The sequence below is a fragment of the Engraulis encrasicolus genome, chromosome 2 (assembly GCF_034702125.1).
Source record: "Engraulis encrasicolus isolate BLACKSEA-1 chromosome 2, IST_EnEncr_1.0, whole genome shotgun sequence".
Classification (NCBI taxonomy): Eukaryota; Metazoa; Chordata; class Actinopteri; order Clupeiformes; family Engraulidae; genus Engraulis; species Engraulis encrasicolus.
The window spans coordinates 40,344,118-40,370,647 of NC_085858.1; the positions used below are offsets into that span (position 1 = coordinate 40,344,118).

The 26,530-nt window shown below is 42.5% G+C and overlaps 2 protein-coding genes across 3 annotated transcripts; one reads left to right on the top strand and one right to left on the bottom strand.

The window, feature by feature from the left end:
* Positions 1 to 1,451: 1,451 nt before the first annotated feature.
* On the bottom strand, positions 1,452 to 16,517 carry prkar1aa (protein kinase, cAMP-dependent, regulatory, type I, alpha (tissue specific extinguisher 1) a). The gene is made up of 11 exons (XM_063188671.1): positions 16,401 to 16,517; positions 14,398 to 14,585; positions 11,535 to 11,702; positions 11,060 to 11,151; positions 10,815 to 10,876; positions 10,491 to 10,537; positions 10,163 to 10,321; positions 8,806 to 8,866; positions 7,046 to 7,167; positions 6,089 to 6,170; positions 1,452 to 5,351 (listed from the first exon to the last, which is right to left on the bottom strand). Exons 2-11 carry the CDS (start codon positions 14,569 to 14,571, stop codon positions 5,179 to 5,181), a joined length of 1,140 nt encoding a protein of 379 aa, XP_063044741.1. The 5' UTR covers positions 14,572 to 14,585; positions 16,401 to 16,517; the 3' UTR covers positions 1,452 to 5,178.
* Positions 16,518 to 16,589: 72 nt separating this feature from the next.
* On the top strand, positions 16,590 to 25,708 carry zgc:86896 (uncharacterized protein LOC415190 homolog). 2 transcript variants are annotated; one of them, XM_063188681.1, is made up of 11 exons: positions 16,590 to 16,682; positions 17,201 to 17,306; positions 17,881 to 18,012; positions 18,682 to 18,786; positions 19,826 to 20,048; positions 20,660 to 20,767; positions 21,402 to 21,608; positions 23,100 to 23,175; positions 24,395 to 24,588; positions 25,242 to 25,332; positions 25,483 to 25,708. In XM_063188681.1, exons 3-11 carry the CDS (start codon positions 17,949 to 17,951, stop codon positions 25,492 to 25,494), a joined length of 1,080 nt encoding a protein of 359 aa, XP_063044751.1. In that variant the 5' UTR covers positions 16,590 to 16,682; positions 17,201 to 17,306; positions 17,881 to 17,948; the 3' UTR covers positions 25,495 to 25,708. The 2 variants fall into 2 exon arrangements, with proteins under 2 accessions (XP_063044751.1, XP_063044759.1); XM_063188689.1 differs by having other exon boundaries at positions 25,242 to 25,331; positions 25,500 to 25,708.
* The last annotated feature ends 822 nt before the right edge of the window (positions 25,709 to 26,530 follow it).

The window sequence follows — 26,530 nt, forward strand, 5'->3', positions numbered from 1 at the left end:
TCTTCAGGACAGTATTTCACTGCTAAAAACATATGGCCAAAATAGGGGCGTAGCAGCAAATTGTGGGCCCTATACAATCAGCTCTAATGGACCCCCCAGCCATATATCTATATAAATCGGACTGTGTGGGTCCCCTATAGACCTACAGCATATGGGGCCCTGGTGACCCTGAACAACACACCTGGGCCCAGGTTATTTGGCCCTCCTCTCCTCTATCTTTTGCAGGCAGGAGGAGGGCAGATGATGTTTCATGTAAATACACAAGAACCGAATTGGAATGTTAGCTGCACCTGTCTTTGCCAGTGTCTTATAAGTAAGAATACTTTCCCACTGTAGTTTATTGAATTTTTAAAATTCTGATTCCTTTCCCTTTTACTTCACTACATTTCTGAAATTAGCTGCACACTTTTACTCAAATACATTGTTAATGTGCCAAATTTTGTCTTTTCTCTTTATAATAACAGGAGTCAAGGTGTGATTTAAGTGCCATTTTTACCATTTTGACTTGTCATTCGCCAGGTTGTAACATGCATGGATAAATTATAGGCCATAATTTGTGGTGCCATAGAGCGAATACCCGTTTTTATGTCATCCTTTTAATCCAACACTTTGCTGCAAGAGTGCGGGACGTGACTTTAAAAGACATTAAAGCACATACTCTTCATTTATATACCGGTATCTGAAATAGTTGTGCTTTTAATGTACAATACACCCAGATTCATTTTTTTAAGTCGGCAGTCCTGTACCCATTTCTTCCTCTATCAGAGTTGATGATGTGTCAAATGATCCTACACAATCACAATGTGCTGAATTAAGACAATAAAAGATAAATCAGAATCCATCTATGACCAAATAATAATTTAGCAAACAGGTTAAGGTCTGTGTATACCTTTTAACCCTAATACAGCTGCACACACGACAACAAGAAGATGTTACAGCGCATCATTAAAACAGCAGAGAGAATCATTGGGTGCCAACTACCCACACTTGAGGAGATCCACCATACACGCTGCACAAACAGAGCATTAAACATCCTTAAAGATCACACACACCCTGGTCACAGGCTCTTCACCATGCTACCATCTGGCAGGCGCTTTAGGACTCTATGTGCCCGCACTACGAGAATGAAGGACAGCTTTTATCCAACTGCCATTAGACTCTTGAACGCAATACGTCACCTGCCCCCCCTCAATACTTCAGGACTATCGATACTGTGAGATGCACATGGATTTTTATACATTATTTTACTGTTAATATATCTTTTATTTTGTGGGCATTTGTGGGTTGCTACTAAACACAATCTCCCTATATTTGTATAGTGACAATAAAAAGTCTACTCTACTCTCTACTCTAATAAGTTATTCTTTAAATTCAGTTCAATGATTCTATTTCAATTCAGAGAGTGAGAGAGCGCGAGAGAGAGAAATGGCAAATGATTGAAATGGTCAAAATATTTTAAGAATGTATTTTTTTATTGCTTGACCTGCGAATAGGACAATCTATACCAAAAAAAGAAAACTTTTTAGCACATCCAGTAAAATCAAACCATTTACAGTCGTAGGATAAGAATAATAGAAAAATGGTCCTCTGTCAGCCCACAGGTACTGCGTGTGCTGCTGGCTTTGCAAACGCTAGAAGCAGGAGGGAGGGAGGGAGGGAGGAGAGGGGGCAGCAGGAGTTGTTTCTAAACCCTGATCAGATCACCTAAGGCAAAACATTTTGACATTTCATGTGTTTTTTTAATAATGTACATACACAATTGTATTTCACACAAACACGCGTTGTGTAAAGCAATAAATGACAAGAACTGTTTTGTCACTTGTCCCTCAAAAAATCAGTCATTCATTCAACTCCAGCAAATGGTGTCAAAATGCAAAATGAGTACAGCCAAGAGACGGATTAAAATAGGTTTGTTTTGAAAACCCCCAATTAGGAACACATTAGATGGAGGGGGGGGTGGACATTTCAAATCCATTGTGTAACAATAGAGGTCAAGGTGCTCCTGGACAAAATGCTTTGGGAGAGAGTGTCTGTCTGTACTGCTAGACAAGTAAAACACCTAACACCTTCTACCATTACGAGATGGCTAGTTTACGGCAAATCAAAACGGATCTCTGCTGGCATACACGTACTCTCTGGCTGACAAAACAACCGTACTGTGATTCTTGCAGGCCAGAACACAGCAAAGCCCTCAAACTGAAGGCTTCATTTATAACTGACACAAAATGAAAAATTGAACACATTCTTTGTTGGTAACTTGTTAAATTATGTTGTTTTCCTTTCTATTGCGTGACAATCACTAAAGTTGTCCAAATACTTTCATTGAACAAAAAAATAAAATAATTACATGGACGTCTTTCACAAATACAGCACACAACAAAACTGCTTGAGGAGAAATCTGCTTGTGACTTAGGATCGCGATGATTGTGTGATGCTTGGAAATTGCGCATACCCTTAAAAACAAATCATGATCAGAAATCCCATCACTTCAGATAACACATGTACCTCATGCCCCCACTCAACATGGTGTAACTAAAGTAACAGCATTGTGGGGAAACAAAATGTGTATATACCAATTTATACATGATACCAAGTTTGGAAACAACTGGTTTATTAGTAAAACACACGCACACAAACAAGAATTCCATCATTAACTCTAAGAAATAAAACCAAAACAAAAGTATAGAAATACAGGACAGATGTGCACCAAGCCAGAAAAGAAGCAGACAGCTGGGTATGATGCATTTCATAGCAGACCTCAAGACATGTGCATCTCAGTACCAACATGATGATACGACACACTGGACAGAGAAAATTAATTTAATAACATTTATGGCACTACACCATTTTTCATTCAAGAGGTGTTTGGCCATATTGTATTTTCCCCCACCCCGTAATCTGACTCAAACATGTAGTGACACAAACCTCCATGTTCTGAACCGCCATTTCATTTTGGGTCATTGTCATTTAGCTGCAGTCGTCAGGATAGTGCAACCGCAGCTTTCTATGTATTGTATGAGGGTTCTTTTGCTGTGGTTTGTTTTCACTGTATTATCTAAAACAAAAAGCATATTCGTTGCTTATTCATCAATTACGAATAATTAATACATTCATTTAGATAATACAAGATTAGCTACACTATGGTTGCTCCACCTGTCGTCTGCAGCTAAATATGTTATTGACCCTAACACAAACATGGTGACCCACCCACGTGCCAACGCATGACTGGCGGCACCAGGCTTGTGCTCGATGTGAACTGTAACAGGGATCCCGTCAATCAATCAATCAATCAATACTGGCGTTCTCTTAATTAAGACTTATGGAACTACGAACAGCATAGCTAGGCTGGCCGGGATGTTGTGGGCACATGACACGTACACACAGATACATACACACGATACGTGAGAGAGATGTCACCAGGACCAGCAACAAAACCTTTAAGACCACTTTCTTGTTTTAAAATAAAAACAACTCACACCCCATTACCATTCTCTTTAAAATGTATTTTGATGATGAAACTTTGCACTCAAGCCTCACCCACCAAGCATAGGGGCCTCTAATACTGCTGATGTGGGACGTTTGCAACTGAGACCGATGGCATGCACTGCATGCACGTAATACTTCAATCACCAAGCTATATGGGAACATCCTTCCATCCTCTTCCATGAGAAATAACTGATGTATTTAACCAAACCGCACAGATGAGCATCTGCGAAAAACAAACAAACTGCACAGCACAAACTAATCCATGAAGTTCACAGCACCATCCTACTACAGACTGACAGCAGACCTTTTTCCTCCACCCCCTCTGCTCCGCTCTGCTCTGGAATGAGGACCACCATCTGGTATTTGGCACTTGGTTGGAGGGGACGCATGGCCCAACGGCCAGAGACCAAAAGCCATGAAGCGATGGATGCGCATAGCCAGGGAACATTACATATGGGGCATGGGGTAGGAGAGTGGCTGGCAGATGACGCGTCATGGGGCATTAGTGATGTCACTGCTAACGGGGCAATGGGATTAGATGTTACCACTTACGATGGAGAGATGGAGATAGATGGAGAGAGAGAGAGAAAGAGGGAGAGTTGCTGGGTTAGGGATGAACATGAGATCCAACTACAGGGCATACTTTCTTATAGAAATAATAGAACCAGAGCCCAAAAAAAAGAAAAGAAAAGAAAAACAAAAACAGCAGGTGCACAAGCAAGAGTTTCTCCATATATATCTACAAATGTGTATTTATATTCATATACTGTATATTTATATAACAAACTGTGCAAAAAATATGGTTATGGTCATTTTGCCTTTAATATATATAGATATTTTATATATATATGTTGTATATGTGCAACTAGAACAATTAAAAGAGAAAAAAAAATAAAAAATCATAAATACCATGACTTGAAATGGTGCATATGATGACTTCAGTACCATTCGGATAGCTACAGTATTCCAAACTGAACACAACAAAATAAACAAGACAGAAACTTGCCTTTGGCTTACCTAACGTTCTCCAAGTCATAAAACACAAGATAGATTGCAAAAGAATAGCTGAAAAAAAACGCAAAACAAAGAAAAATACATTTTAAAACGGATCAAAATGCATCTTTGACCTTTCATCTCTTTAGAGGGTGGGGGAGCTTTTTCTCCTTTTCTCCTGGGCTTTTCAACGAGCCCCCATTGAAGAAAATCACTCGGGAATAAGGTGTTTGATGCACCTTTTCAAAATCTCACATGAATGTGTTAATAGTAACAAAAATACCTCTCTGGCACAACGGAGCAAAAGCCCTAAAGAGAGAGACCGTTAGGAGAAACTGCTGTATGTGGAAGGGAGAACCTACACTTTAACAGGGAGGCAGCTAGCTTACCAATGTGAAGGAAAAAGCAAATTTTTCGAAAACTGAGGAGAGAAAAAAAAAGCGATAGAGGAGAGAGAAAAAAAGACAAAAGCGTGCTAAAGCAGAAACAACACTGACGACAGAGTGGGCACGTGGGTGTTGGAACACACGCCACTTAGAAGTAAGAAAATAAAGCAGATTTGCACTGTGGACCCTGTGGCACAGGAGGTTCAACTGGGGGAGGAGCGAGGAGGAGAGGGGAGCAGGTTTGGAGTCTGGGGGCGGGGTTGTGTTGTGTGGGGGGGCATGTGGAGGGGATTTACGGGTAGGGGTGGGCTGTTCAGACAGACAGGGAGACAAAGCTGTTATACTGTTGGATATTCCTCTTGAGGATGTCTGAGCAGGGGCCGAGCACTCGCTCGAATCGCGGGCGGTCGAGTTTGACGCACTTGAGGGGTCCGCGAGAGACCACGGTGGCAGCACGGGGGCGATTCATCAGCAGAGCAATTTCACCTGAAACACACACACAAAAACACAAACACGGTTTAAAATCACATGGTTAACTATTTTGCACTGAAGAACACTGACAATTACAGCCACAGTGAAAACCAAACCATGCAGTCAGGGAAAAACATGTATGGCAGCTTGTATCCAACTCTTCACTCTATAGGCCTGTAAGATAGGAATAACTAATGCCAATCTTCTAGCCTCGTAAACCAGCGCCACCCGCTAGACCCCAAAACATTTTGGCTGGCGAGTGGGTCTGGCCTCGGATCAAAAACATTTTGAACACTGTGCCCTGAGTCTGGCAAAACCAATCACAACGCAGAGATTTGTTTTGAATCAAAGCGGGCGGGGTTTTGAGGGAGTGACGACGAAGCTCGCAACACCGTTGGGAAAGCACATCAACGGCAAAGATCGCTGATTGGTCAGAGCGCCGGCACGGTTTGAAAAAACAACAGGTTGTTCTCATCAACAATCTTTGGATGTATCGTTCATCTGGGCCAGACTAAATTACACATCCAGTCTCACATTTAGGCTGGTTTGTCAATCTACCAATCTTCACCTTTTCTTGGACTTTCAGTTACATAACTATGTACAGGCGCAAACATCTTGGTAGCGATGACAATGGTGCTAGAACTGTGTCAAACTCTCCGTCTTACAGATCTGATTACCCCGACCACCTAGATTACAGGGTCAGATCGGGTAGAGTTTCACCATTGGAGAAGGATGAACATATATTAACTCACCAAAGTAGTCGGAGGGCCCCAGTCTTCCCACCTCCACAAACTCCTCGTTCTCTGACCGCCTCTGCAGCACTGCAGCTGAACCCTGAAAACATCAACAAACAAGTCAAATCAAGTCGGCTTTATTGTCAATTTCTTTACATGCGCTGGTCATACAAAGATTTGAAATTACATTTCTAACTTTCCCATGCAGACATAGACATACGGTAGACTTTAGGTGTGGACATAGACAATTAGACATAGACAGTACACATACATTACACCAAGAGTAGCTATACAATACACATTATATAACCTAGTATGGCAAGCTGGTCTCCTGGCCAATACTAGACACCCGGTATGTGTATTTGGCACCACCTGCAGGCAAGCTAAAACACTGTAGACGGGCGAGCTAAAACACTGCAGGCGGACAAAGACACAGACAGACACATAGGGTCATTGCAATACCTGGGCCAATCCCCTCCATGGGAACAGGTAACAATTGGTTTTCTGTGAAACGTTCTGCAATAATGTCTAGCTGCATCACATTTTTATTGTGCCTGTGCATATTTGTCTTGACATACACTATAATGTTTGGCTTGCCCCGTCTTGTCTAGGCATGGAGCCGAGAAACATAATTTCAATTCTATTTTTATGTCTTGTAGATGTGAAGATATTTAAAATTAAGACGATTTTGGATGAAGGCGTTCATAAACAATGCAAGATATAAAGGGATAAGGCAGAGGAAGAGAAGTGGAGATGAAGAAGAGGAGGGGGAGGGAGGGAGCTGGCGCATATGGTAGGACACTCGTTTGCCAAGCAGCCGGCCCGGGTTCGATTCCCAGCCCGGGTCCTTTGCCAACCCTTCCCCGCCTCTCTCTCCCAACTCGCTTACTGTCACTATCTGCCCTGTACTGTCATGAATTAGGTCAATAAGAGCAAAAAACATATATTAAAAAAAAAGAAGAGAGGGAAGCTGACCTCCAGGATGATGAAGAACTCGTCCCCTGGTTCTCCCTGCACCACGATCTTCTGGCCGTCCTCAAACTGCACCGTCTCCAGGGCGTCAGCCACCGTCAGCCGCTCCCACTTGTCCAGAGACTCTGCAAGGGGGAACAAAGGTAGCCTGATTATCGTCGACTTTCAAATCTCTCCAAGACTTGGTCTGACCAAGAGCATAACAATTAACATTTCCCAAACCGCTTGGTTGACCCACCCTCCCTCGATTTGCTGATGGTAGTTTACTTCCCGACAAAGGGGGAGGGAGTTCCCAATTTTTCTGGAGCTCAGAAACGATATTTGTCTTGCTCCTAGCCTGACTAGAGGCAACGCTGAAGGTGTTGCGTCACTATGAAGGTGCGGCCTGGCTAGAACAAAGGGCAGTCATGGGTAAGCGGTTAGGGCGTCAGACTTGTAGCCCAAAGGTTGCCGGTTTGACTCTCGCCCTGCCAGGTTGGTGGAGGGAGTAATTAAGTATTGCTCTCCCCCATCCTCCTCCATGACTGAGGTGCCCTGAGCATGGTACCGTCCCGTCGCACTGCTCCCTTTCGGGCGCCACTGGGGGCTGCCCCCTTGCACGGGTGAGGCATAAATGCAATTTCGTTACGTGCAGTGTGCAGTTAACACTTGTGTGCTGTGGAGTGTTGTGTCACAATGACAATGAGAGTTGGAGTTTCCCAGTTGGGCTTTCACTTTTCACTTTCACTTCAAAAGCAGTACCATCAGACACCACAAGGTGGAGTACACAGTCACAGGCTCCACATCAACAGTCACAAGGCACTCACCGAGTCAGTGTGTCAATTGAGAGTCGTGCTTGACAGTACGGCAGCATACAAATAGGCCAGTCTATCTATTGGCCTGTATCTTTATCTCGGTGGTAGTCAGATGACCGAACAGGCTTGAGCTCCTCGCCGTGTTAAAATGATAATGATAGTGGGACTGACTGGGACAAAGCACAATCAAGACCATGACACACTGTCACAATGGAGGACAAGTTGAGGTGACTTTCTCGTGTTACATTCTCAAGCAAAAGTAGACTTGCCGTTACAGGCAAATGCATACATACATACAGGGCTCTAAATTAACACCAGCAAACCGGAAAAATGCTGTAGAAATTTCAGTTTGACTGGTAGAAAAGACCAACTTACCATCCACTTTGACCCATTAGTGAGTGTGTATTTAATTGGTGAGATTAATATCTACTAGCCATTTTGGCTGGTGACGAAAAAAAGTTAATTTCGAGGTCTGCATACATACATCCATATATACATACTGCACAAGAGACCAGTTTACAAAGCTATAAGGGTAGATCAGCCGTGTGGAAGGAGCAACGGAAAACATCACCACAATGTGGTCAGAGGCAATGTAGATCACAGATTTCTTAGAATGCAGAGAGCTGAGCCAAAATGAGGATGGCTTGTAGGCATCACTATGCCGAGGCATTAGTGATCATAACGCTTAACGGCGCACCAAGGTATTCAACACAACACTGACTGTGCATTGAGCTTGTTCAACACAATGAATTGAATTGAGAATAATCAGAGAAACCCCTAAGTCTGACTCTTTTATCAGTCATATCAGGAAAACACGAGACTGATTCAGCACTCAGCAAAACACATCAACAAAACAAAATGTCAAAAAGTCCTTTCCAGTGTGACTTATAGATTTGGATGTGCAGAACAACTTTGATTTAGACTCTGTAAGTGCCAACTCAAGTCAAAAAGTAGAAAACATTGACTCACCAAGGATGGAGACTTTGCTCAGGAACTCTTCGTACATCTTCCTCTTCCTCAGTGTGCTGCCCTGTATGGGACAGACAGTAACAGCACACATGTTAGCAGGGAAGCCGACAGGGTGGGGACAAAGTTGTACCAGGCCAAGGGAGACAGGGGGGGGGCAAGAATTGGATCCTCATTACATGGTATGTTTTGGATGTGGGGGCCCTTTCAGATAACTTTTGTCTTGGGCCCTGAAAAAGCTGTCAGCGGCCCTGCATGTTGGTAACAGCAGTAACAAACAGTAACAGCCAATAGAACGGGCCATTATTCATTCTGCACTGAAAGAGGAACAAAGCGAAGCATTGCTGTGTGTTACTTGGCACTTTGCATGAGAGCCACTGGTGCGTTTCACAACCATCCAAAATGGCTAGTCTATGTAAATCTTACTAGCCAAACACACACTCAGTAATGGGTAAAAGTGGCTAGTAAATTGGACATTTCTACCAGCCTAATGCCCCGTGTACACCAGGCGCTACCTACACGACCCAGGTAGCTGGGGTGGTTGAAGAAGTTTCACCATGAATTCGCTTTATGTGCTGTGGACGCGGCATTGACATGTTTGATTCAGCTAATCACATAACGTCTCTGTCTTCTTGACAGCCTGGGACATTCGTCGATATGAACGTTCCAATTGGTTTTCGCCGAACCGCGTCATAGCGAATTCGCCTACAATTAGCTTGAGTTTAATCGTCAGAATTCGCTCTGGCTGCTCAGTTCGCTTCACTCCTGGCGAATTCGCGCTGGTAGCTTTATTCGCCTTCCCTCCATAGAGAAATAATGACTTCCGCCGCTCAGGTCGCGTAGTTCGCGCTTGGTGTACACGGGGCTTAACTGAAACTTCACCAGCATTTGGCTGGTTGGCTGGTGTTAATTTAGAGCCCTGAATATAACAACTTCTGCAAACAGCTTTCCCACATTAACCGATTTGTCAGTTGCCACTTCTATCTTCGCTCTGCACTCTGCCTTTCATGCCAATGAGCCTGGCTGTAGCGGTCAGAGCCCTAGTTTGGTACCCTAGTCCCAGCGGGGCAACTCGGCTCCCCTTCAAGTCAGCTTTTTTGTCACTTTCTTCATATGCACAAGTCATACAAGGAAAATGAAATTATGTTTCTCTATACCATGCCAGGACATAGACATACACAGGACTGACATTTACAGACTAACATGAAAGTGCAAGACAGGACCGGCGGTAAGTTAAGGGTGATGAACTAGCAACAATACAGCGATTAATAATGAATACAAATGAACATTTAACATGCAGGAAAAATAAGCTAAAAACAGAATGGAAGACATGATGATAATGACAATTCGCTCCACTCACCATGAGTATTCTGCGGTAGCTGTCTCTGTCGATGCCCCACAGCTTGACGTTGGTCTTGGCCATGACTGTTGCAGCCCTCGGGGTGCCATAGATCAGAGCCAGCTCTCCAAAGCTGCCACCCTCACCAATGCTGGTCACCCACTCATTGTTGACATACACCTGAAGACAATGACAATGACGACACTATGAATTGCTGGCAAGACTGTATACTAGTGTCTGACCTTCAAATCCGGTCCTGTATTTTGATGAAAATAACGTTAACTTTTACTAACGAAAACTTTAATACTCTAATGTTCTAGTAAGCCCACTTTTAGGACATTTCACTTACATCCATTTCGCCCTGGTCAATAACGTAGAAGTTGTCCCCCTCAGCACCTGTTCAGACAAAGAATTGACACGAATGGCCTCGTTAGTATGAGACATTAAATTCAGAATGAACTCAATTTAATTCTGAATACAGCTTAATTCCGATTTGAAAACGCCACGTTAACACTTCACAATTCTGAATGAAAAGAAAGCTCAAAGTAAACTCGACGGAACTGTTTAATTCTGAATTAAGAAACGTCATGTAAACGTAGCCAATGAGACCACACCAGCGTGTTTGCAAGTTTTGGTATGCAACATGGGCAAAAAGCACAGCAGCAGTCCCCACCTTGCTGAATGACCGTTTCTCCAGCAATGTAGGTGACTGAGAACATGGCATCAAAAATGTCACTGTAAACAGAAGACAGCGCTACGTAAGCATAACAATACATCACAAATGTTTTACAGATACATTTACGGTGTGTACACAAAACAGATATTGGAAGAGGAAGGGAATTCATGCTTGAACATGAATTCACATCCAAAGTCAAGAGAAATGTTGACCGTTTTAAATGTTTTAAACACCACACTAACCTTCTCTCGTTGTCATCGAGGTGGGCAAAAAGCACATTCTTCTCAATGGCCTTAGCCAGAGCAGCCATGGTTTTGTAGTCCTTGGGGATGACCTGGAATGAAGGAGGAACAGGAGGTCATGCATGCCCATTTCCTTGACAACATATTGATCACCTCACACAACATCTATATGACATTCTCTGGGAAAAAGCAGAATGGATTATATAATCTAAAACCATAATGCTTCCATTTTGCCTGATAAGTGTCATGCACCTTGCACTTCAATCAGCTGTTATTGTTTAAGTGCTTTACAAATAAATGTGATTTTATTTTATATAAAATTTAAGTAAATCCATTTTGGGGCATTAACACATAAAATGATATGAGAGAGAGAGAGAGAGAGAGAGAGAGAGAGAGAGAGAGAGAGAGAGAGAGAGAGAGAGAGAGAGAGAGAGTGCGAGCGAACGAGAGAGAGAGAGGTGCTGTGTTAGGCTACCTTTCTGACGTAGGAGGCGGCATCCTCCTCTGTGTAGACCTCAGCGCTGATGGCCCCGCGTCGCCGTCTGCCCTTCACCACGGGGTTCATGGGAGGAGAGATCTCGTCCTCACGCGAGTCCGAGCGGGAGCTGGCCTTCTGCTGACTCAGGTGCTGCTTAGCTTCCTCCTGGAGTGGCAGAGGGGGAGGTGGAATTCATTAAAATCATTTTATGTATATATTTTTATGTACATGTATTACATTATGTGGTTAGAACCACACACCAAGCAAAACAAAAGAAAAAAAGTCATGCCAAAAGACACACAAAAGCTGGTTCTTCATCAGTCACAGAGAGAGAGAGAGAGAGAGAGAGAGAGAGAGAGAGAGAGAGAGAGAGAGAGAGAGAGAGAGAGAGAGAGAGAGAGAGAGAGAGAGAGAGAGAGAGAGAGAGAGGGAGGGCGAGAGGGAGAAGGACAGAGAAATGAGAGAAAATGAGAGAAAGGAAAGCAAAATGAGGAAAAAAGAAATGAGACATTTAGTGTGTGAGAGAGAGAGTGAGTGGGTGAAAGAAAGAAAGAAAGAAAGAAAGAAAGAAAGAAAGAAAGAAAGAAAGAAAGAAAGAAAGAAAGAAAGAAAGAAGAAAGAAAGAAAGAAAGAAAGAAAGAAAGAAAGAAAGAAAGAAAGAAAGAAAGAAAAATATGAGGCAATAAGAAAATAGAAATTTAGTGTGAGAGAGACAGTGAGTGAGTGAAAGAAATAAACAATCAAACAAACAAACAAAAGAAAGAAAAAGTAAGAAAGAAAAAGAAGGAAATATGAGGAAAAGAGAGAAATTTAGAGTGAGAGACATACAGCGCAGGAGAGAGTGAAAGAGAGGAAGAGAAAGAAATGCAAAGTGGTTAGAGAGAAAAAGATAAGAAATGCTATGCAGCTTCACAAAATTTACATCAGTATTTCCCTCTGTCAACTCCCAGCTATGACAGAATCTCATGCCACATCATGCCATGATACATGATTAAAGAGTATTTATTGCACCTCATCAGACAGACATACATCATTATTTTGACACAACGTCAAAAAGACAAGCTAGACATCAAGCCATTGCCTACACTAGAGTATGGCAGCCTTTGTTACCCAAGTTTAATTCTACGTTTACATGTTTCTGTAGCCGGACACAAAGGGGTTGGTCAATCTTTTACACAGCATTTGCAGGACTTTCTCATAACCTGATTTACATCATCTGGCTGCGTTCAGCAACGTCACGCGGGGAAGTTCCTTAAGTACCAGAGGGCATGAGTCAGGTAAAGATTTTCACCCCTCCGACTAGAATCGGTGATCACTGAAGGTCCAAACCCGCTGGTCAAAATGAGGATGAGGGTATGGTAATAGCAGACTAATTCCAAGGGGATTTGAAATGGATGAGAATAGTCCGCTTGATCACAATGACCATCATAACATTTGGTGCAGTATCCCAGGAAGTATAGTCCGGGCCGGGCCTGTTACTAGGCTACAGAATAATTCCATTCTACATACAGTCATACTGCACAAAGACTTTGTCTCCATGTTTCACATGGATACCTTGTTGCAAAGACAAACAGCTGATCAGACAGTTGGACACATGGCAATACTTTTTTAAGAAATCAATTAGTCCCTTCACCTCGTTTAAAACTTCACAACAACACATGATGACTGTGTTCAATTTACTATTGAGTTCAGTATACTACTACCTAATAAAATTATATACCGGTATACATTTTTGTATAACTTATAATTGTGCTATATATTCAGTCAGTGAATGCAAGATTAGTTCATTAGTCATTCTTTCACATACCATGAAAGAAATGACTAATGCTTTGCCAAAAGGAGAAGTGCAAATCATTATTATTTTTTTCTGCAATTGCACTGTAATTAATTACTAAAGTTATTACAGACAAACAAATTGAGCAGCTATAATACGTCTCATTACACTCTTTATAATCTCAATAATGTTTCTGCTCTGATTCCAGAACACTTCTGATAGTTTAAAATATACAATTAAAAATCACCACTCAAATCAAACTCAAGGCATCCTCGTATGCACCCAGGATTTTACATGGACGTGCAGCAACACACACACTGGATGCGCTCTTGGCCATGAGCCTACACCCTTTGACTCTGACGTCTGTCTTCTCGTCATGGTCATATGTCAGAAAGCTGAGCTGCTCTCTGAATTTGCTGCTCTTTTTAATAAGCGGCTTTTCTTTTAATCTTTCTGAAAACTAAAGCATTATCCACATGCACCTTTGTCAAAATTCTGGCACATGCCTCATCTCAGCCTGTTGCCTGTCATTTCAATGTTTGCCCTGGAAACCTCTGGTTCAGAACCAGAACCTTGCTGCTATAACAAAGAACAGAACCCAGAGGACTAGGCCAGAGAGACTGGATAATACTCTTAAGAATCTGTGTCTGACTAGGCCTTTCTGAACCATAAACAATCCCTGGCTATCAGTTCAGTGTTTCAGGAGCACAGAGAGGAATGTGTGAACAGAGTGGCTGTCCATTGTGTCAGTTCAACAACATTTGGTGACAGTGAAATCAAAAACCCACTGAGGATTTTAATTTTTAATCTATCACAATTTAAAAAACTAAACTTATTAGCCAACAAACTAGTGCAAATCTTTTTTTTCTCCCAAAAAAGCTATTTAAATTCACTGCTAATAAAACACTTACAAAATTAATGATCACAAAAGTTGCTTGGCCAAAATAAACAGCCTAATGCCACATCAACATGCACATTTAAGTGAACATTTTATTCAGTCCCAGTCAAAAGAAACAAACAAACATACGCGGGCACGCGCACACACGAACACACACACACACACACTTCACTAGTCAAGAGACAGACCTTCTCGAGCCGCTCGAAGTATTCTCTGAGGAAGGCCATGGGTCGCTCTGGCCTAGAGGTGCAGAGCTGCACGATGCAGTCCTTCAGCAGCGCCTGGATGTTGTGCTTCTGCACGTATAGCTCGCACTCGCGCAGACTCCTCTCCTCCTCGCTGCTCGAACTGCCGGACGCCATTCCGATCTCTTGACCTGGTAGGAGGGAGAGAGGGGAGGACGACCCCACAACTGTGTTACTTAGAAACTTCCTGTCAGTGTGTCACTGTCGCATGCATTCAATTTCAGATATAAACAGAGTCGACCTCCAGCATGAAAATCGGCCAGTCTATTAATTGAACGACGTTAGATTATTGTTACAATTGTGTGAATTGGGTACTTCAAATAGTATGACCAAAGATTCTTTAATTATAGATCGTCTCTGGTATGACAGGCCCATAACACTGGTGTTCCACCAAATTTGCCTGGATAATCCATAGACCTCTAGTTCATGTTATGGTTCCGAAGAATAAGGATTGGCTTCAACATGTTTGCCAATTTGTGACTTTGGATAATTAATTTCATAAAAGTGTGCAACAGAGCTCAAAACATAGTATCATAATACCCTTGCCATGGCCAAAAGCACACATAATAAGTGGCGGCTAAGTGGTCTTTAGCTAAGAGGGTTGCAGGTTCAAATCCCACCCTCACCAGTGCCTTCCATCCATGGCCGAAGTGCCCTTGAGCAAGGCACCCATCCCCACATTGCTCCAAGGCCTGTAACCAATACCCTGTACCTAAATAACTGTAAGTCACTCTGGATAAAAAAGCGTTTGATAAGTCTAATGTCTAATAATAAATAAACCGTGCCTTTCAGGATAGGGAAAAAAAACCCAAACCAACAAAGCCACAATTGAGACACATAAACAGGCCTAGAGCTCCAGTCACATGCGGGAGGGTGGGGTAAGACCAGTGATATCATCACATCTCATGCGCTTGTTACTTTACCACGACTGTACCAAGCGACACCTTGCAGCTATGTGACATTGAACAGAGAGCGAACCTTCCACAACACAACAAACGTTTTTCCAACTGCAAGCGTGGCATAAAAGTTATGCGAAACGTGTCGGTACAGTTGAAATGTAGGCTACCTAGCAGATTCTACTGTGCATGACAAGGATGCCTAATATTCATTTATCACTATCACAAAATACTACAAAGTGCTGAAATGCGTGAAACCAGAAACAAAACAAACACACACACACACACACACACACACACACACACACACACACACACACACACACACACACACACACACACACACACACACACACACACACACACACACACACTCTCTCTCACACACACACACACTAAAGTAACCAAATGCATGCCAAAATATGACTGTAGTGTCTTCGTGTACATACAGGGTATAATGAACATTAAAATCAGTTCATAAAATGAAAAATCCGTGTTGTTGCCCATGTTACTCCTCCATAGGTCAAACAAATATACACCATATGTATGTACATCTGTACAGCATGGTTGTTGACACGATATCCACACCTAAAATCCACCTCTCGTCTACGTTAATTAAAGATATGCCAACGACGAAGTGCAAGTGCAACAGACTGTCACTCACTCACATCCTACTTGAGCTGTACTTAGGAAGCGTGACGGCTTCCTCTCGTGTATGTAGTAACGTACGGCTGTCAAACAATACTGCAAAGAACGAAGAGCCTTGCATGCATTACCACACTAAATGCAAACAGAAGATGCCACCAAAATAATACTTGGCTTGTCACAAAGCATCATCGGAAAACATAAGCTTTTACAACAAAGTTGTTGATTAACGGTGCAGGCCACAGGACTTCTCATAACGCCATTTTAGGAGACATGCTAAGCTAGCACTGCTAACTAACGTTATCACAACAATCCCGGTGCAGGCACGACATATTTCAACAAAGATTGCGTCTCATGTCACAAAAATAGAATGTAGGTGTGGTTGTAAGTCTTTGTAACACTTACCCGAAACTATTTTTTAAATAAGAAACGTTCTTCAATTTCTGCCACCAACAGTTTGGTAGCTATCGTCTCTTTTCTCTCAGTCCTTGGAGTGATGCCCCACCGGAAAAACGTTATGGCCAATCACAAACAGCCATTGACGTCAATGCGCCTCGATCTGACGAATCTGTAACCCCTAACTACGTTAAAGAGGCAGTCTTGTTTTTGTGTCTTTACATGGAGAACATGAGAAGTGCAATGGTGTTACTGTTGCTAATAAATTATTTCGGAGATGCAATAAAGCAGGTAAGTTATTGTTGCACATGGCGCCTAAAATAGCATAAAGACAACACATGTCTTATATAATATAGGCATTTAAAGACAGTGATTGACAGTGACAGTGTTATTGTTTTGAATGATTCTGGGTGAACACATTCTGTAAACCTAGGCCTACCATAGCCTAAACATTGCAACATTTGGTTAGGGTGTGGACATAGGCCTAAGCATAGCCTATTTAGCCTATTTTAGCCTAATCTCTATGCAGTCAACCCTCATTTGTGGTTATGAAAGAGTATGAGGATATTACTTCAAGGTGCCCACCACAATTATAGGCTATAAATTACAATTATTATAGATTATAAATATCCATGCCAAACAAGTTATTTAACATCTTCAAAATACATGCCATGGTTTCAAGTGTAGCCTAGTGCCATACTTTCCCAACAGCAGCAGCAGCAAATACAGACACACCCTCCTAATTCCCTCTGTCTACTCTTTCCCTCCCACCTCTGCTGCTTCATTCTCTTTTCTCTTCCCTCTTCCAGGCAGAGCTTCATTCGTGTAGACTGACCAGAGTCCACGAACACAGCCTGCTCCTGGCTCATCCACTAAAGAGGAATTCAAGTTTCCACCCCTCTGTCTCAGGCACAGGTAAGGATGTTTGGTCTTTGCATGATAAGTTACTTAAACTTTACTGTATCAGTTTCATATGATTCTGCGCTGCTGTCTGCCAAGGCAAGGCATACACGTGTGCGCACACTGCTGCCTTGTCAAAGTTGTATGAGAACAGGCTATCAAGTGTCAAGAATGTAACTCAACTGGCTGTGTTGAGTTCAATGGATAATTCAAGCCAAAAAGTAATACTGTCTTATGTGGACCTTCACTTTTCATAAGGAAGCTGTTTGGAAGGCACCGCCCCAGCGTGGTGCCACTGTAACGTTAGAATGGTATCTAGTGTAAATATTTGTGAAACACTTAGTATAAGTATACGTAAGTAGGCTAATTATGCAGACGGAGTAAGTGACAATTATACCTCACAGTGCCCATCAAGATCACAATGGCTACCCATTACATTTACAAAGAGCTTTCCTTAAACATTCGCCAAATGGGAGTCAAACGATGTGTGCAGTTTATAGTCTGCTTGGAAAATCAAGTCATGCATCTCCCCCACAGCAGTCTTCCTCAAATGGCAGTCTTCCTCAAACCCTTGTTGTTTCTTCTGTAGGTTTTATACCACCTCCATTACCACGGCATTCCTCTCCTGTGCACATTCCATCCTCTCCACGTTGAAACATGTCCCTGTACAACTTTGGGTTGGAGCCTCTGTCCTGTCATGCCTGGAACAAAGACAGAACACGTAAGCCTGAAACGCATTTGGTTCAAATTGCCATGTTGATTACCTTCTCTCTCTCTCTCTCTCTCTCTCTCTCTCTCTCTCTCTCTCTCTCTCTCTCTCTCTCTCTCTCTCTCTCTCTCTCTCTCTCCTCAAGTTACAGCCCTCTCAGTTCAGATGCCATTTCTGCAAGAGGGTATCTTAGCCATTAATATGGTCTGTAAGGAGAGTACAATGTGATTATCTCTAAAAAGTCAATGGAAGTAATGCCCTCCATTTAAAATGAGAGCTATTGTCTTAGTCATACTTGGCCGATGTACACATTCCCCATTACCATGCAGCCCTGAAGTTATGTTAAATATTAATACAAGACGACGTTGTGGGGAAAATAATTCAGCATTTGGTATTTCCTATGTGGGGAAAGTTACTATAAACAGTTGGTTTGTGGTAACAAATTCTGAGATAAAACAACATTAGTAGTGACTTTTCCCTTTTGTGCTTGTGAGAAAAATGAATGGCATCTTCTCAAGTTACCCTCTGGCATTGTGATCTGTATGTTAATCATTCATTAACTTGGCCATTCTTATCATTCCTTGTCAGATAAAGTTAGTCTACATATCAATCTGAGTCGCCGAACTTGCTCTGATTTTTTTTCCCTGTTCTCCAACATTAACCTTCTACTTTTATTTCCAGAAATTGCTGTCAGTCCCAACAGCAATGTGGTGTACGTTTATGAGAAGAAGGGCAAGGAGTGGAGTAAGATCCACGAGCTGACCGAACACAGTGGGCGTATAACAGGTAATCTCTACAAGCAGGAAACAGCAGCCACCTAGCATTAGTCACAGGCCCGCTAACACCTCCTGACATGCTGAACAAACACAAGCAGCTCCGCTCTGTTCTACACAGTTAAATAAAAAAAGTGAGGTGTTAATTCAACACTTAGAGAGTTGATTTAACATCACCTAGAGGGTATTTGGTCTCTAAGTGTTCAATTAACACCGTATTTTTTTTTTAAAATATCTCTTTTTTAACGTACTCTATTTTGCTCCACTCTTTGGCTGACATCTGTGCTGGCACTATTGTGTGCAAAGTCACACAAGCGTTTCAGATACACCCAGTTACTAGACTGCAATAACCTATAAATATATTATAAACGTTTGTTATGCTCTATAATAATATCTTGAAAGTAGAAATGAGTACCCCAAATCTGGTTGTGTTGCATACTGTAGGCCTACTACATTAGGGTGTATTTTATGCTGATGGCTTCATCATGAATGCAGCAACGCCTCTAATCAATGCCAGCATTAGAAATGTATCAATCAAGCTAGCGATTCATCTGTATATGGGCTCCATTTTGCTGACCATATCCTTGGCCGTTTCTGTAGAAATGCAACACATTTCAGCCGTAGAAGATACAATTATACACACTGTAGTAGAAGACAGAAAATCGTGAACTGGTGGGCTGGTGCTAAACATTTCTAATGATCTAAAAAGAAGAGCTGTACCTTGAAAGTCCAGAGCACCATGGCTCCATCCAGACCAATACTACTAAACTTCTCCACTTTAGACTTCTCTCGTCACCATCTATGTATATCTATGCATCTACCGGTTGTGAGCAGGGCTCTAAATTGACACCAGCCCACCGACCAAAATGCTGGTGAAATTTCAGTTTGTGCTGGTCGAAAAGACCAACTTACTAGCCACTTGGCCCATTAGTGAGTGTGTGTTTGGCTAGTGCGACTAATATCTACTAGCTGTTTTGGCTGCTGGTGAAAAAAGTTAATTAAGGGCCCTGGTTGAATGTATTGCTGACTTCAACTCCACTTCATTTCCCCAGGCATTGACTGGGCTCCGGAGTCCAACCGCATCGTGACGTGTGCCTCGGACAGGAACGCCTACGTCTGGACCCTGAAGGACGGGGCCTGGAAGCCCACACTGGTCCTGGTGCGCATCAACCGGGCGGCCACGTGCGTCAAGTGGTCGCCGCTGGAGAACAAGTTCGCCCTGGGAAGCGGTGCTAAGCTTATCTCCGTGTGCTATTTTGAAAAGGAGAACGACTGGTGAGGGGAACGGCCTGGAATCTCTCCCCCTTTGTCCGATAGACTCAGACACAGACTCAGACACAGACACAGACACAGAGATGCATACATACATGCATGCACACACACGCATGCACACACACGCATGCACGCACACACGCATGCGCACACACACACACATGCACACACACACACACACACACACACACACACACACACACACACACACACACACACACACACACACACACACACACACACACACACACACACACACACACACACACACACTCGCGCACGCACACACACACGCACATATGCAAACATAGACTATATTTCCATATCAATAAATGATGAGCTCCCTTTGTCTGAAGGAAGCTACATTATTGGCTCTAATTCCCATGAATGCCGTGGTCACAATTATGGCTCTCTCCTGTCTAATCTCAGTGTGTGTGTGTGTGTGTGTGTGTGTGTGTGTGTGTGTGTGTGTGTGTGTGTGTGTGTGTGTGTGTGTGTGTGTGTGTGTGTGTGTGTGTGTGTGTGTGTGTGTGTGTTTTGGGAAATGAGCGTTCTCTGTGTGTTCAGTGTATATTAACACTGTACTGGTGTTTTACCTGTGTTCATTGCCACAGGTGGCTGAGTAAGCACATCAAGAAGCCCATCAGCTCCACCGTCCTGAGTCTGGACTGGCACCCCAACAACATCCTGCTGGCTGCTGGATCAGCTGACCTACACTGCAGGTATGTAAACAGGTTGCATTGCTCCTTAAATACTGTGCTAGTCTCCTGCATTAAAGGTGCACTGTGTAATATTTTTTAGCAGTTTATTTCCAGAATCCATGCTGCCCATTCACAAATGTTACCTTTTTCATGAATACTTACTATTTTAGTAGGATAAGTGTATATATAAGTATTCATTACGACTGGGAAAATGGCACTTTTCATATATAAAAAGGTGGATCTTCTCCATGTTCACCATTTTGAATTTCAAGAAATAAACATCTTTAGCTGCAAAACATACTGTACTTTGGTCATACTAATAAATATTAGTTTATAACTAAGGACATATTCATGAAAATATACAATTTGGCAATGGGCAGCACCATTTCAATGAACAGCATAGTTGCAACACCTACCCTGGCTACCATCCTACACAGTGCACCTTGAAGACTGAATTAACACAACTGCATTAATACACTGGCAGAACAGAGTGCATTACAAGGCAATACGACTCTGCTATTTCCCGGTGATTGACAAAACTCTACACAACTTTCCACACTCTCTCTCTCTCTCTCTCTCTGTCTCTCTCTCTCTCTCTCTCTCTCTCTCTCTCTCTCTCTCTCTCTCTCTCCTTACTACATTCTGCTAATTGCAGAATTTTCTCTGCCTACATCAAAGACATTGAGGAGAGGCCTGGCCCCACCCCGTGGGGAGCGAAGATGCCCTTTGGGGAGGTGATGCTGGAGCAGAAGGACTGTGGAGGCTGGGTGCACAGCGTCTGCTTCTCCCCCTCAGGGGACAGCCTGGCCTGGGTCAGCCACAACAGCAGCATCAGTGTGGCCGACGCCCCACAAGGAAAAGAGTGAGTAACTGAAGAAACATAACTGGTTCTTTAGACACCTACACATACGTACCAGGGCTTGGCACTGGCAACTGCCAACCGGCCAAATGCTGGTAAAACTTGGCTGTGGCTAGTAATACTTTCAGTGTCACTAGCCAATTTGGCTGGCAGCTTATTCCTTGGTATGACATACGCATCAGGGGTGCATTTCTGGAAAGCATAGTTGCTAACTATGTTACATTGGCAACTACCGAAGATGCTAACTGCTAACAACTACGCTTTCCAGAAATGCACCCCTGAGTAGCCTATATTCTGTTGTTTGTCCTGTTGTGTATCAGTTGTTTGTCTTTAAGTTCAAGAAAAAGCTCAGTAAGTCAGTTTCTATTTGCTTGATATACTTCGATGTAGAAAGCTATACACTCATCTTGCTTTAGCACCTCATCTTCTGAGGTTAGACACACACTATCATGATGAAGGAAAAAGCAATATAAAATCTGTGGCTGGTGGAATACCTGAATGGCTAATGACTCGGGGATACCATTTGCCACAGTGGCCAGCGGATAGAAAAAGTCCAGCCCTGATACGTACATCTAGGGAAAGTACTCTGGAAGAGGAGATATAAGCCTTCCATCCTGACTACATTCTGCCAGCCAAATGTAACTTTTTTTGCTATATGGAAGAAAATACAGACATCTACACCTAGTACATACATCAAGAAGGGGTGCTTTGGGAGAGAAGATGTAACGCATCCTGACTGCAGCCAGTTATATTAAATAATGATTAGTTTAGTTGTATCGCGTCAAGACAAACTTCCCTCTGGTTTTTTTTTTAGAAATTAGCAAGTTTCAAGAAATGTCCTAAAAGCTGGACATCTAGGAAGAGTACTTTGGGAGACGAGATATAATCCCTTCTAACTGCACTCAGTACTTTTTCTAACATAGCAGTGGTCAAAATAATGAGTAACACTTTATGTTTTATTATTGTTATTTTATTATATTCTGAGGCCAAAGTCAATCACCTTATAGTTACTGCAATGGATTGAATTAACTAAAAAAAAATAAAGAAAAAGTTTTGAAAGTTTTTACTTTGTAAAAGTAAAAGATTTGAAAAAGCTCTGTGTGTTTGTGTTTACTTTTAGTAATAAGCCTTTACTAATCAATATATAAACTCTCTGAAATCTCAAGATTGCCAGCGATGTGCTGGTAGAGTAGAGCTGAGGTACCATCGTTGATCCAAAAAATATATATTTACATAAGCTTATCTACTTCACAACAATAAATGTTTTGTGGTCAATCAATGTTTACAGCCCCGAGACCACACTGAAACATTGGCCTGGCCAAATAATATGTATTACATTTTAGAATGACCGTCTGATTACACATGGTTGTGAATGCAAAAAGTGAACATAACGCTGGTTTGTGTGTGTAAAATGTCTTCAAAAAGTTGGGTAAAAATGGGATACCTACTGACATAATTCTTAAAGTTAATAATTAATTATCATTTCCTTTGCAGGGTGACCATGCTGACAACCAACCATCTTCCACTGCTGAGTGTGCTGTTTGTGAACGAGACTGAGATAGTGGCTGCGGTAAGTCAAGTCAAGTAATTTTTCAAGTCAAGTCGGTTTTCTTGTCAATTTCTTAACATGCACGGGTCATACAAAGAATTTGACATTATGTTTCTTACTTTCCCATGCAGACATAGGCATATTTTAGGTATGGACATAGACAGTATAGGCATAGACAGTACACATGCAGACATTTAAGGAGACTTTGGTCTAGATGTTATGGTATTGGCACCTGTGTGCGGTAAGGGGGACTGGACTAGATGTTATAGTATTGGCACCTGTGTGCGGTAAGGAGACTGGTCTAGATGTTATATTATTGGCCTGCTATCAGCCAGGGTCAAGTCTATCTGTCTGCCTGCCAGTCTTATCAGAAGGCCTTCACTAAATCCCTCCAATGGCGCCTCCCCAGGCAAGCCAGTGACACTACGTTTTCATGAGGAGTTTTGAGGAAGTTTCCCAGGAGCAGATTAAAGCAACTCTAACTCTGAGTGTCTCCAGACATTGAAATTATTTTGGTAAATACTCAGCAATACTCAGCATTGGACATATTTGCTCAGTGTTGAGATAATAGAGCTAAAAAAAAATATTTGGTATTTGATAGTTTGTATGTGCAGCTTAATGACAAAAAAGTGCTAAACTAAGTACCCTCTATATACTTAAATACATGCAATGTACTCCATGTATTATGTTGGAGTCTGATGAATATCATAACTAATAACTACATACAGATCTCAAAGTCAGTGTCAGCTTTATTGCCAATTTCTTCACATGCCTTGACAGAGACAGGACAGACCATAAAGTGCAAGACAGGACAGACATTAAAGTGCAAGACAGGATCAGTGGTGAAAGTAGGCAGGTGCGCACAGGTGCGCAGCACCATTATTACATTTACAGCTGGTGTACAGTACCGGTAAGAGTATAGGGTTAATGCTGGCTAAAAACCCAAATTTGAAAATTCCATTAAAGTAGAAAACATATGTAACCATGCCATTTGAGACAAGTGTCCTATGAAAAGATTAGCTCAAAGTTACCCATAGTCATGCAGTGATATAGATCTACATGTTTATTTTGTTTGCGCTCTTTCCGACATTGGCATTGGAAAGGTGGTTGTTAGAAAAACTTGCACAAATTAGCACCGGTAAGACATGAAAACTACTTTCATTCCTGGACAGGATACAAGATACATCATACGTACATACACAAAAAAACATTAAAATGTCATCTCCCCGTATCCTTTCAGGGCCATGACTGTTGCCCTTACCAGTTCTCCTACAAGGGCCCGGGGCAGCTGGAGTTTGTGAAGAAGCTGGACATCCCCAAGCAGACCTCCAAGACCAACATGTCGGCCATGCAGCACTTCCGCAACCTGGACAAGAAAGCCACCACTGAGGAGGATGACAGTGAGCTGAAAACCCTGCACCAAAACAGCATCACGTAAGAACCAATAGTGTCGCCCTGTCGTGGCCGGCCGGAGGGGCGCTTGCCTGCCATGCGGCGGACCCGGGTTCGATTCCCGGCCCGGGTCCTTTGCCGGCCCCTCCTCATCTCTCTCCCAATTCGCTTCCTGTCCACCTCTCACACTCTCCTGTCGAAAAAGACCAACAAAAAAAAGAACCAGTAGAGTCTCCTTCATGAACAGACCCGGGGGGCAGACGGGTCAGTTGTGCTGGGCCCAGGGAGGTGAGGGCACAACATGCATATTTTGTATGTATTGAGGAGCCCTTTCAGGGACCCTTTCAGATTATTTTGTCCTGGGATCGATCAAGGCTGTCAAGGCTGATTACCAACACTGCACAGACCAATGGGGGTGAAATTCTATGCTTCCTCCCATTAACCATGAAAGCACTGTGATATTTGTAAAATCATTGCTTTTACGTAAGTCTGTGAACTATGCCCAGGATACACATTAGTTACAGATGAATTACTGGCCTGTAGGTTCTCTTTTCAAAGCAGAACTTTGTGAACTGGTTGCATCCAATCATGCCAATGCACATAACCCCTGAGACGCGGATACAGCAGTGCCAGATGAATTTACATGTAATCTTGTATCAAAAATCATGTAAACTGACTTTGTCTTTGTTTTGCAGCCAGCTGAGCATCGTGGAGGGAGAGAAGTCTAAAGTGGAGAAGTTTAGTAGCATTGGTCTGGATGGAGCCATGGTGCTCTGGACTTTCAAGGTACAGCTCTTCTTTTTAGATTATTAGAAATGTTTAGCACCAGCCCACCAGTTCACGATTTTATCAGATTTTGTGCATATCTTTGCCTCTGTTTATTTGGGCTGGTTGGATTTGTGTCTGACGCTCTTCTTCCTGTTCTTGTGTCCACAGCACAGTGAATGAACAAGGCACTGATGATGGGGTTTCCCTGACCCATTACATCTGTACTTTCATTGGGTTACTTGGGTTGTTCATCACCACAATTGTTTCAAAAGATGTAAAAAATGTATGCGAAAGGAAACATTCCCACCTGTTTTGTTGGTGACAGTATGATAAGACTTGTGTTTTGCACTTTTTTCTATTACAGATTGACCAATAAACTGTCTTTGAAACACCACTTGTCTATGAACAGCTTTGTTGAAAATGATTTCATAATTCACTGTGTGATTAAAGATGTTATTGTCGTGTATATGAGTGATAGCTTTTTGAGATGGGATCACCACATTAAAGGGGTATGCCACTATTTTGGGGCTTAATACAGTTAAGCTGGGGTTTATAAAGGTGGTTAAGTGTCTTATTTGTCATGTTAAGCGTTGTCTTGCTTTAAGACAAGTTAAAAGAGGGAGTATGTAGCTAAGCTAGTGAAAGTCAATGGATCACTGTCTTGCTACACGGATGCATTGACTTTCACTAGCTTAGCGACATGCTCCCTCTTTTAACTTGTCTTAAAGCAAGACAACGCTTAACATGAAAAATAAGACACTTTACCACCTTTATAAACCCTGGCCAACGAACCCCGGCCCCAAAATAGTGGCATACCCCTTTAACCCACCTCACTGGTGAAAAAATCTCAAGTACACCACAACACCATTGCAATGACCTTGCCAATAGCCTTAACAGATTAAGACAAGATCATCAGTCATTACCATTTTGGCAACCACAAGCTTATAATAGAGGGTTTGTGTGAAAGGATAACTCCTGGGGCCCAGCATGCCTTATACAGGCCTGAGGCCCCTAGCAGTTTCCTACGGTGCCTTTAAACTGGGGGTGGAGAACCTTTTTCATTGAAAGGGCCACTTCAAATTCCTCCAAGGGCCGTCAAAGTCTTCCTAGGGCCACTATGAACTATGAACACAAACCAGGATTTTTAAGGCCCATATTGAAGGAAGCCAGCTTTAAAACAAACCCCATATTCTCTTGGTCCCCTGAATATAACTTA

What these genes read in the sequence shown, in the direction of transcription:
- zgc:86896 (XM_063188681.1), top strand. Translation starts at nt 17,949, where the DNA reads ATGTCCCTGTACAACTTTGGGTTGGAGCCTCTGTCCTGTCATGCCTGG. An exon ending in ACACAGTGGGCGTATAACAG is followed by an intron (nt 18,787 to 19,825) that starts GTAATCTCTACA and finishes TCATTTCCCCAG; the next exon opens with GCATTGACTGGGCTCCGGAG. An exon ending in CTGCACCAAAACAGCATCAC is followed by an intron (nt 24,589 to 25,241) that starts GTAAGAACCAAT and finishes TTTGTTTTGCAG; the next exon opens with CCAGCTGAGCATCGTGGAGG.
- prkar1aa (XM_063188671.1), bottom strand. Translation starts at nt 14,571, where the DNA reads ATGGCGTCCGGCAGTTCGAGCAGCGAGGAGGAGAGGAGTCTGCGCGAG. An exon ending in AGAAACGGTCATTCAGCAAG is followed by an intron (nt 10,538 to 10,814) that starts GTGGGGACTGCT and finishes TTGTCTGAACAG; the next exon opens with GTGCTGAGGGGGACAACTTC. An exon ending in GCTACCGCAGAATACTCATG is followed by an intron (nt 8,867 to 10,162) that starts GTGAGTGGAGCG and finishes TGTCCCATACAG; the next exon opens with GGCAGCACACTGAGGAAGAG.